This window comes from Physeter macrocephalus, chromosome 5 (genome assembly GCF_002837175.3).
Source record: "Physeter macrocephalus isolate SW-GA chromosome 5, ASM283717v5, whole genome shotgun sequence".
In the NCBI taxonomy this organism is placed as follows: domain Eukaryota; kingdom Metazoa; phylum Chordata; class Mammalia; order Artiodactyla; family Physeteridae; genus Physeter; species Physeter macrocephalus.
The window spans coordinates 5,169,435-5,180,645 of NC_041218.1; the positions used below are offsets into that span (position 1 = coordinate 5,169,435).

The 11,211-nt window shown below is 51.7% G+C and overlaps 2 protein-coding genes and 1 long non-coding RNA gene across 5 annotated transcripts in view; 1 reads left to right on the forward strand and 2 right to left on the reverse strand.

The window, feature by feature from the left end:
- Window positions 1-528: 528 nt before the first annotated feature.
- CCT8L2 (chaperonin containing TCP1 subunit 8 like 2) lies at window positions 529-3,561 on the reverse strand. The gene is given in 5 exon segments (XM_028490294.2): window positions 529-760; window positions 762-1,981; window positions 1,984-2,136; window positions 2,139-2,316; window positions 3,538-3,561. Coding segments are annotated over 5 exon segments (1,683 nt in total). The 3' UTR covers window positions 529-652.
- A 1,194-nt stretch (window positions 3,562-4,755) lies between these two features.
- Window positions 4,756-11,211, reverse strand: part of LOC114486259 (uncharacterized) — an 8,343-nt gene continuing 1,887 nt past the window's right edge. The window contains exons 1-3 of one of the 2 annotated variants that reach the window (XR_003679679.2): window positions 10,126-10,650; window positions 9,775-9,942; window positions 4,756-5,438 (exon numbers count right to left, since the gene is read on the reverse strand). This is a non-coding gene — a long non-coding RNA (uncharacterized lncRNA). Of the gene's footprint in view, window positions 5,439-9,774; window positions 9,943-10,125; window positions 10,651-11,211 lie in introns of those variants that run through there. The other variant, XR_003679678.2, reaches the window with a different exon arrangement.
- Window positions 10,748-11,211, forward strand: part of KMT2C (lysine methyltransferase 2C) — a 298,083-nt gene continuing 297,619 nt past the window's right edge. The window contains exon 1 of one of the 2 annotated variants that reach the window (XM_028489535.2): window positions 10,748-10,787. The gene's annotated coding sequence lies outside the window, so the exon portion shown is untranslated. The other variant, XM_028489534.2, reaches the window with a different exon arrangement.

An 11,211-nucleotide genomic window follows, 5' to 3' on the forward strand; every position in this document is an offset into this window, starting at 1 on the left:
CGCGCAGGCTCGGCGGCCATGGCTCACGGGCCCAGCCGCTCCGCGGCACGTGGGATCTTCCCGGACCGGGGCACGAACCCGCGTCCCCTGCATCGGCAGGCGGACTCCCAACCACGGCGCCACCAGGGAAGCCCGCCAAGGATGCTTTTTTAAAAATATACTTCTGCCTGCCACCTCATTTTCCTTTATATTGATTTTTTTGCCTTAAAATAACATTCCCTTCTTTTTCCAAATAATCACAACAGGAATGAGCGGCCACTCCTTTAAGCTGAAACTGAGGTTCTCAGATTGCTAAAGTGACATTTAGACAGAAATTCTAGAAATTTAGAATTCATGCAGGAATACTCAGACAGTTGGGAAGAGATACCTGCCCTTTCTTGCATCCCCAAAATTCAGGTACTCAATTTAAAAATCTTTAATAGAATTGAATCCTGGAGGAAAGAACAGAATCTGACCGAGAGAAACAGGAAATGAAAAAAGCCAAGAATCTGAAAGGAAGTAAATCAATGGAAAGGACTTTAACGGTTATGTTGTTTTTATCCAAAGAAATGGACTCAAATAGCAGCAAACGTGGAGGCAATACAAGGCAACATTCATTTTTGGGGTGGCGATGCCCTCCTTGGCAAGCCCATCTTGTTGAGGATGTTGCCACTTATTTGTTCCAAGGACTCTTTTTTTTCACGGGGGATGGGCGATCCTTTGCCTTCTTAGGTTCAGGTTTCAGGTCTTGGTGAGGTGTGGGACTTTTCTTGGCTACTACAAATGTCATCGCCAGTCAGGAGCTGTAGTACCACGTCAGCCACAGCTCGAAGTCCTTGGGCTTTGGCTATGAGGGTGTCCCACACCTCTTCCTGGGCCGCATTTATTATCCCTTCGACCTCCACTCCTATCAGGAAGTTCCCAGCTTGGTGAGCTCCGTTCATTCCTGCCATCACGTCTGAGACGGCTAAGCCTGCCTTCTCTGCCAGGGTTTCAGGAAGAGACAGCAGGGCGTGGGCAAATGCCAGGAAGGTGGGACCACGGGGCCCTTCCAGTTTGGCTCCTTTCTCTGAGAGCATTTTCGCCAGAGCCATCTCCGCGGCCCCAGCTCCTGGAGGCAGTCTGGGATCCTGGCATAACTGGAAACAGGCATCAGTGCCATGGTAGGCAGCCTACTCTGCACCCCGTAGCCCCTCAGCGGTGGCCTCCCTGAGCACCAAGGCGAGGGCAGGGGTGCCTGGAGTTTCCCACTCAAATACCACAGCCAAACCTTCTCCCAGCTCCTGTCCGTACACCCTCTGACACTTCCCTGGCTCCAGCGGAGGAAGCAGATAAGGCATCAGAGGTGCGCCAAACACCTCGCTCAGGTACACCATCTCCCGCCGGGACTTTACCTGAATCACCATGAGGCCGCACCTGTCAGCATGCGTTAGGGTCTCCTCGTCAATTCCCCCCCAAACCACCACCATGTTGATAGCCGCGGCTGCCAGCTGGGCCACCTGCTTTTCTATCAGCCTCTCGCCGCCCTTCCTGAACTCGGTCAGGTCATCAGGACTAGAGAGACGAGCCGTGGCCTGGGCATTGAGGCTGGCGGGCCCGAAGGCGCCGGCCATCAGAGCCACCCTGGCGCCGCTCAGCACCTTGGCCACCTGGCCTTAGGGCTTGCCGGGCAGGGCCAGGCCGGGGAGCAGGCACGAGCCCTCCAGCTGTGCCCCGGGCAGCGCGCACACGCCCACGCGCTCCGACCGGAAGCCGCCCTCCGACCGGAAGCCGCCGTCCGGCTCCCGCGTGGCCCAGCACGCATGCGCCACCATCTTGGTCGAGCAGTGCGTCTGCCACAGCCTGTGCGATTTTGTCGCCGAGTGCAGGGCCCCGAACGGGTCCTCCAGAGGCCCCAGCGCCCGGATGGCCAGGGACGGCAGCAGGGCCTCCCGGAGCTGGGCGCGCGGCGGGCCGGCCCGCAGCAGGCGCTCGGCCTGCGCCAGCAGGGCCTGGGCCGGGGCACCACAAAGGCCGCGCCGTCGCCGCTCGGCTCCTCCTGGCTCTGCGCCGCCAACCGCAGCAGCCGGGCGGCGGGGTGCTCCAGCTCCAGCGCCCGGAGCATGGCCGTGGCGTACCCCGTGACCACGGTTTCTCCTTTGGCGGTGACCAGGAGCTCTGCCGCCCCTGGGGGCCGTAGCAGGGCCGCAGGACTCTGGCCAAGGTGTGCGCCGCGGCCAAGCTGCTCAGCAGGTGCTTCTCCTCGGCCGCCGGCGTCGCCAGCCGTTCGGGCAGCTCAGGCGCCGAAGGGGCTTGCCGTCCATCGCCCGCGGGGGCCCACCCGGCCGCAGACAGGCGCTAGAACAGCAGCGGGGCGCCCCGGGAGGAGATCTCTGAAGCCCCTCGAGGTGTCAGTGGGAAAAGCAGCCAGATTCCCATCAACTGGTGTCTGGAGAAGCCAGCGCTCTGGGCCCCGGTGCAAGGATGGTCTGCTGAGAGCTGAGCCCTAAAACCACCCCCAGAGTGATCTGAAAAGGAATGGGGCCCTTGGGGCCTCTGGAGCTTGGTAGCTGAAACAGATCTGATCTTGATTAAGTCACAAGTGGCACATGGAACCAGGGCAGGGAATGAGGTCACAGAAGGATGGACCATGAGTTGGGAGGCCGTGGGGCAGGCGGAAGTCAGGCCCGGTTGTCCTCCAGAGGGGGGACACGTGTACCCGGGGCCCCAGAGTTTCATTTAAACTTCAAAGACAGGGACGAGGAAACCAGGTGAAAACCCACCCACTTCAAATTCCTGGTGAAGCTGTGGCTCCCGTTGTTTGGTTGGTTGGTCTGGGGTTTTTTTGTTTTTTGAGAGGGAAATTGTTTTGTTTACTTTCTCATGCAGTGCTCTGTAATCCTAGCCACGTTTGGTTACCTGTATGCCTCGGCCTCTTTGGCCACCTTATCCGTTTGTGCTGCTCATCAGGTTCCTTAAGGTGTCTGCTGGTCTGTTTGTCTTTCCGGTTGCAGATGTGTGAGGCTGCACAGTGTGGGACAACTCCTCCCAATGACGGTGATGACACTGAGCTGGCAAAGGCAGGTCAAGACAAGGGAGGGAAAGAGGCTGACCGCCTGCAGACAGCGTAATAGACGTGGACGCAGAGGAGTGAAAGTGACCAGGAAGGCAGCAAACCAGAGTGAGCGTGGCTGGGGCTGGGGCCCTCCCACCCTTACCCTCAGCTCTTAGAATTTGAGCTCCCTCCTTCCATCCTCCCTCCTTCCTCCCTCCTGTCCTCATATGGCACCTACTGGAGTAATGATAGCTTCTTTTTCAGTTTAACAAATATTTATGAGCATCTACTCTGTTCACTGTACATCTACGCTGTTTCAATGGTCACAAAGATGGCAGGAACGTGTTTCAATGGTCACGAGGATGGCAGGAACGTGAGACCAGTGAGGGAAAGAGATTGGTACCAAGTGAGTACAACTTCCTTAGGTGTTGGGCAGAGCACCAGCGGGAAGTGATGAAAATGTCTATTAAGATTAGGGGAGGGACTTCCCTGGTGGTCCAGTGGTTAAGACTCCACACTCCCACTGCAGGGGGCATGAGTTCCATCATTGTTTTAGTATTTCCACAGACAAGAAGATAGAAAGAAAAGGAAAAGAATGTCACAGTGAAAGTTAAATACAATTTAGGCTAAAAAGGAGATACATTTGGGCTTCCCTGGTGGTGCAGTGGTTAAGAATCCACTTGCCAATGCAGGGGACATGGGTTCGAGCCCTGGCCCGGGAAGATCCCACATGCCGCAGGGCAACTAAGCCCGCGCGCCACAACTGCTGAGCCTGCGCTCTAGAGCCCACGAGCCACAACTACTGAGCCTGCGTGCTGCAACTACTGAAGCCCGCGCGCCTAGAGCCCGTGCTCCGCAACAAGAGAAGCCACTGCAGTGAGAAGCCCGCGCACCGCAACGAAGAGCAGGCCCCGCTCGCCACAACTGGAGAAAGCTCGTGTGCAGCAACGAAGACCCAACACAGCCAAAAATAAATAAATAAAATAAATAAATGTATTAAAAAAAAAAATAGAAAAAACTTTTTCTTAGCAAAACAACTTGATTGCTTTTGTAAAAATGATACTCATTCATTATACAACTTAAAAGGAAAAAATACAAAGAAAGTAAATGTCATTTGGAATCCCAGCCCAGAGACAGTCGTTTATATTTTGATTAATATTACTTTGGTCTTCCCTGGTGGCGCAGTGGTTGCGCGTCCGCCTGCCGATGCAGGGGAACCGGGTTCGCGCCCCGGTCTGGGAGGATCCCGCGTGCCGCGGAGCGGCTGGGCCCGTGAGCCACGGCCGCTGAGCCTGCGCGTCCGGAGCCTGTGCTCCGCAACGGGAGAGGCCACAACAGTGAAAGGCCCGCATACCAACAACAACAACAAAAATTATTACTTTATATACATAGCTTGTTGTGGCTTTACACAGTTTTACATACGTGAGTTATATGATACATTTTTTTTTTTTTTTTGCGGTACGCGGGCCTCCCACCGTTGTGGCCTCTCCCTTTGCGGAGCACAGGCTCCGGACGCGCGGGCTCAGCGGCCGTGGCTCACGGGCCCAGCCGCTCCGTGGCATGTGGGATTCTCCCGGACCGGGGCACGAACTCGCTTCCCCTGCATCGGCAGGCGGACTCCCAACCACTGCACCACCAGGGAAGCCCTATGATACATATTGTATATGCTTGTCTAATAATTTTCCCCTTAATGTTATCTTGGGTGACAAATGTTTCTAAGGAGATACTATGTTGTCTGAAGACCGTGGACAACTTTTTTTTTTTTTTTTTGGCTGAGCCTTGCGGCATGCAGGATCTTAGTTCACCGACCAGGGATCAAACCTGTGCCCCCTGCAGTGGAAGTGCACAGTCCTAACCACTGGACCGCCAGGGAATTCCCCGTGGACAACTAGTTTGACCTCTTGATTTTAGAGACTCCATTAGAAAAGGCGTGATCCTCCATGTCCAGGCTTCTGAAAGCCAGTAATACTGAGAGGAGTGTCACATAACAAACGTTGGTTGTAGGGGGCAAAGAGGACTTGCCTGTTCCCTTATAGAAAAGTAAACTATAACAACACAAAATGTAGCAAAGTATTCATGTATACCTTGTCTATAAAGTTACAGTTTCTTTTTTCAAGTAGACTCCTGTAAGGGATCATCTTAGCTCTTTTTCTTGAAAGTAACATACACTTTCCCATTTATTTCACTTATTCAACAACTCTGTGGAGCCACTGCTGAGTAATACGGATAGAAGGTGAATAAGGCAGACAGCTAGTGTCGTCTCCAGTGGGCTTAGGCTGGGATACAGACGGTTAAGTGGGCAGTTCATTACAGGGCATGAGAGCTGTGATGGGGAAAGCACAGGTGGTGTAGAAGCATCCAGAGGGACACACAACCTTCATCATGGGAAGAACGGTGGTCAGGGTGAGGTGAAGTCTAAAGAGAGCTGAAGGGGAAATAAAAACAAGAAGTGGGAATTGGCCAGGTGAAAAGGGCTGGCGGGGTGGGAGGGGTTGGGACAGCCTGGGGAGGTTTGTAGCGCACCAAAAATAGTCCTGAAGGCTGGAGCTCATGGTGTGGTGGAAAGGAGAGGAACGCTTTGGCTGGAGGGTAGCAGGGACCCTCCAGGACCTAGTGAGCCACGCCAATTTAGAATCAACCTGGGGCTTCCCTGGTGGCGCAGTGGTTGAGAATCCGCCTGCCGATGCAGGGGACACGGGTTCGTGCCCCGGTCCGGGAAGATCCCACATGTCGTGGAGCGGCTGGGCTCGTGAGCCATGGCCGCTGAGCCTGCACGTCCGGAGCTTGTGCTCCGCAACGGGAGAGGCCACAACAGTGAGAGGCCCGCGTACCGCAAAAAAAAAAAAAAAAAAAAAAAAGAATTCAACCTGAAGGGTGATGCATGGGACTGTAAGTTCCATTTCCATTGTAAAAGTAGATAATTTTCTGTTGTGAAATCCTTATCTGTTTGACTACACAGCACAGGGGAAGGTGAGGATCCAGTCATTGCCTTGCACCCTTAAAGGCAGTCCGTTCATAACACCCCAAACAGTAAATTTTGTTTTTGGTCGTGCTGTGCAAGGCATGCAGTATCTTAGTTCCCCAACCAGGGATCAAACCCGTGCCCCCTGCAGGGGAAGTGTGGAGTCTTAACCACTGGACTGCTGGGGAAGCCCCCCAGCGGTAAAGTTTGGACTGAAATTTTGTAGAGGTACCTCTACAAAGATCAAACGAACCAAGGAGCTACTAAATCTCAATTTTACCTTTTTACTGTGTGGACACTGTCATTGTTAAATTCACATTGATTTTATTTATTCTTTGGATAAATTGATTAGACGTAAAATAAATGTAAATAATTTGTGTGTGTGTGTGCATGTGCCAGGAAGAGTTTGCATGTGGTTAATGCATATAAAAATTTCTAACAACATAATTTTGATCTGCTCAGGTGGGTAGAGGCACCAGTATAGGCGGTTTGGTGGTTGTATGGGGTTGAATAGCGCCCCCCAATATTCATAGCCTTCCTGGAACCTCAGAGTGTGACCTCATTTAGAAATAGGATTGTTGTGGCTGTGATTAATTAAGATGAGGTCGTACTGGGGTGGGGTGGACCATTGATCCAATACGGCTGGTGTCCTTACGAGAAGAGAAGACACACACACCGGGAGAACATCGTGTGTGAGGAACAGACACACGGGGAAGGTGGTCACGTAATGGTGGGGGCAGGCTGGAGGGACGCACCTGCAAGCGCAGCAATGCCCAGGAACGCGGGCGACCGCCTGAAGCTGAGCGAGGCCTGGGACAGATTCTCCCCCAGAGCCCACCACGAGGGGCCAGCCCTGCCAACATCTTGATTTTGGACTATTAGCCACCAGGACAGTGAGAGAATACATTTCTATTGTTTTAAGCTGCCTGTTTGGGGTAGCTTTTTGCAGCAGCTATAGGAACCCAATACAGTAGTCTTTGTATATTAATGAAGGAAGGAACCTAATGAAGTGTGTGTGTGTGTGTGTCTGTGTCTGTGTGTCTGTGTGTCTGAAGAGGGGGGCTGTCTGCTGCCTTCTCCCACCCCTGCCCTTCCCCCGAAACTCCCAGATGCATTTTTAAAAAAACTGTGGTCTTCTACACAGTAGATGTAAATATTTAATCTTTCTATTTGTATGCTTTTCTTCTTCTTATTATTTTTGGCTTCGTTGGGTCTTCGTTGCTGCGCACGGGCTTTCTCTAGTTGCGGCGAGCGGGGGCTGCTCTGCGTTGCGGTGCGTGGGCTTCTCACTGCGGTGGCTTCTCGTTGCGGAGCACGGGCTCTAGGCGTGAGGGCTTCAGTAGTTGTGGCTCGCGGGCTCTAGAGCGCAGGCTCAGTAGTTGTGGTGCACAGGCCCAGTTGCTCTGTGGCATGTGAGATCTTCCCGGACCGAGGATTGAACCCGTGTCCCCTGCATTGGCAGGTGGACTCCCAACCACTACGCCACCAGGGAAGTCCCTGTATGTTTTTCCATGTTTATTTTTCAGTTACTTGATTGCTTTTTTTGTGTTTATCTTGTTCAGTAGTGCCAGGTTTAAAGTATAGACCCCTGGAGGGCAAGATTCATGTCTCTATAAAACGTGCTGTAGAACATTTACATATGCCTCATACTCTGTTTTTTTTGCTGTACGCGGGCCTCTCACTGTTGTGGCCTCTCCCGTTGCAGAGCACAGGCTCCGGACGCGAAGGCTCAGCGGCCGTGGCTCACGGGCCCAGCCGCTCCGCGGCATGTGGGATCTTCCCGGACCGGGGCACGAACCCGTGTCCCCTGCATCGGCAGGCGGACTCTCAACCACTGCGCCACCAGGGAAGCCCGGCCTCATACTCTTATACACAAATTATTTTTGAAGGTGATTGTTTTATTTCCTTCTCAGATTCTTCCTTTTTCTATCACACAGGTACATGGTACGCATTACTGTAATAATTTATGTAAAGCAATATGAATTTATAAAGCTAAATATGCACCATGGACTAAATATGAACTAATTTTAAGTGGTTGAAATTCTTTTAAAAACATTTTTTTGACTGAAAAAGAAAGGACAAAAAATGATAGCCCATGACTGCAACTTTTTAAAGTGCAATTTTAACAGTAAAAATATGAACACAAATCTTTTAAGATCTAGCATTTACGTTTTGAGCGGTCTTTTCACACAACTGTAAAAGTTTGGTTCCTAAAAAACCCTGAGGAATTTAAGACTTTATGGGAAAACAAAGAGAGGGATACCATTTAGTAGTGAATCTATGGGAAAGCCTTATAAATACTTTCATGTTCACTAAAACAAAGTGATAAAGATTGCTCTCTCAAGAAAGACATCAATGACATTTTATAGGCCTTCAATTAGTAAGAATGTCTACTGTACCATGAATTTTTATTCACTGTCATTTGTATGCTAGACACTTTGAGAATCTCCTTTGCTTACAGTTTCATGAGATGTTGCTTTTTCTTTTTTTGCGGATAACAACCCTTACTCCCACTCACATTTTAAACATTTAATACATGTTTATGATTATACTACATGGGCTCTGAAAGATTGATGTATTATAGAAAAATGTAATATAGAAAGTGAAAGTCCCTTGTAATCCGACCCTTTAGAGATGATTGCTGTTAACACTTTGGTGCATGTCTACCATATTTTTAAAGTGCCTGTTTAACGTGTACTTATTAGAAAGTAGACATTCTATTTTTTTTTTGTTTTTTTTTTGCACTTGGTCCTTCCAGATGCTTGTTGTCTTTTTGGTTTTGTAATTTTGAGGAACCTACCTCAGCTATCTGCCTCCTAGATTTTTGCCATTGTGGTCTCAGAGCTGTGTTTGCATGACAGAGATGGAAAAACCTTTGAAAGGCCTTTATTTAAATGGAATAAGTATTCCTTGAATACTTCCTCTGCATCCTGGGTTATATTGTGTTTGCTCTGCCCACAGTAACTTCATGCTGATGAGCCTCCTATCCATCCTTTTCAAACAGCTCCCAGCTGCTTGTCTGCTCACAGTAGCCAAAGGAATGGTGATTTAAGGCTGGCTTTACCTTCATCACCTTTTGTCTTTCCAGAAGTAACACTGCACAAACTTCTATTTCTACCCTTCCATTTATCCTACCCACTTTTCTGTTCCCAGTCCCCCGTTGTTTGAGAACTTGTCTCCAGCGGGAGTGACTTGCAGTTGGCACATATTCTGGTCCTTAAATTCGCCCAGGTGCTGACAAGTATACGAAGTAAATTGTCCCGATGTGGAATTTTGTGCATATGAAACACACAGTTGGAAATGACTCTTCTAATTTCAGTACTGAACACAGATAAACATTTGGATCGATAATCCAGTTTTTGAAAGTATACTTTAGTTAGTGTAATGTACAGAAAATGAAAGGGTGACTAATAAACCTTATCACTTCATAAATGTATCTTCATAAATGTATGGCTTCATAAATTAGTCATGCATATGTTGTATTTCTATGTATAATAATAGTCAGACACTTTTAATTTATAGTTTTCATTTACCAAGCTGGCTTCTCCCCAATCTCAAATTTTAAATTTAGTAAGCTTGAAAAAGCCAGCAGGAACTAAACCTTGAAGGGATTCAAACGACCGTCTTATTGTGGTCCTCACTTCAGCCCTTTCAAGAAACTATGCTTTAGTCAGAAGAGGCTCTGGAAACTGTGCATGTTTGCCCAAATACACACAAATATACGGTTCAGAGTTTATATTCTGGCTATTGGGAAGGGAAGGCAAACAACACAGCAGGAAAAACCGCGTTTTATTCTTACCTTACACCAGAACTGTTGTGAAGATGGAAAGAAATCATAATCAGAAAGTGCCCGGGGTGTCCGGCCTAGAGTCTAAGCGTGTAAGATGATAGTTTACCCCAATCCTTTTGCAAATGGTTGATGGGTCGTAATAGTTTTTCCCAATTCAAATCCATGTTTTTCACTCCCCTAGTGAATGGGAAGGAAATCAGAGAAGAGTACATTGTAAAAGTGTTGGTCCCTGTTAGAATAAGAAACCCAGAACTCCCCACCTGTAACTCTCCTTCCTTCCTAAGCGCACATGTCAGATTTCGGACCCTAGCAGCCTCAGTTTTCCTTCACCGTTTTTAGGTAGTGTAAGAGGTGGCTTACAAGTCCTTCCATTTTTGTTTCTTCATCACAACACACCCAACGTTAAAACCAAGTTGTCGGGGTTTTACTGGTTCATTATGTCTCTCAGCACTTTATCCCTCAAAATGCCATCGTTCTTTTTGTCTGACAGCTTTATAAACCCTTTCCGGATCATTTTCAAAACGACGCTGTAATGAAAGTATCCCTGGAACTGGAGTAGAACGAAGTTGCACTCCATTTGTTTTCCTCCACCGACGCGCATTACAACGAACGAACGCTGAACGTGCGCCCGGCGAAGCCCCTCCGGGCCGGTCCCCGCGCCCCGCCGGGGATGGGGGTGGGAGTGGAGGCGCGGGGGGAACCCGGGCCCGCCGCGCGCCGGGGCGGGACGAGCTCTACACCCGCCCGCCAGTCCGCGGAGGCCGAGCGCCTGCGGAGCGCGACCGCGGCCCGCCTCGTCCTCGCTATCCCTCCGCGCACTCCCCGGACCCCGATCCCGGATTCGCTCATCCGCAGCTTGGCGCTCTCCCGAGCCGTAGCCGGAGCCGGAGCCCGAGCCGGAGTTGGAGTCGCGGTGCGGCCGGGCCGCCGCGTCAGAAGAGGAGGGAGCGGGGGCGGGGGAGGGGCGGTGAGGTCAGCGGCGGCGGCGCGTCCGCGGGCGGCGCATGCGCGGAGCGAGCCCCGTGAGTGGCAGCGGCGGCGAGCGGGGGGCGGCAGGGCCGGCGGAGTGGGGGAGGGGGCGGGGGCGTCGCGGCGGCCGTGTGTGGGCGAGACGGCGGCGAGTTTGAGAGGTCTGTGGTGCGGGGGCGCTCTGGGAGACCCGGCGCGGCCCTCGCGCGACGACCACGGTCGAGTGTGTGTGTCTGTGTGTGGTACACGCACACCCGCAAAACTTCCTCCTCCCCTGCCTGGAGGGCTGGCGCGGGCGCTGAGGGGCCGGCGCTCGCACAGCCCGGAACCCACCACAACAACTGGAGCAGCTGTCAAAACTTCGCCGCCGCCGCCGCCGCCGCCGCCCGGCCTGACGCGGCCCGCGCGGGGGAGGGGCAGCCGGCGGGGGGCGCGACCCCCGCCCGCCGCCGGCCCGCCGCCGGCCAGCCGCTCCCC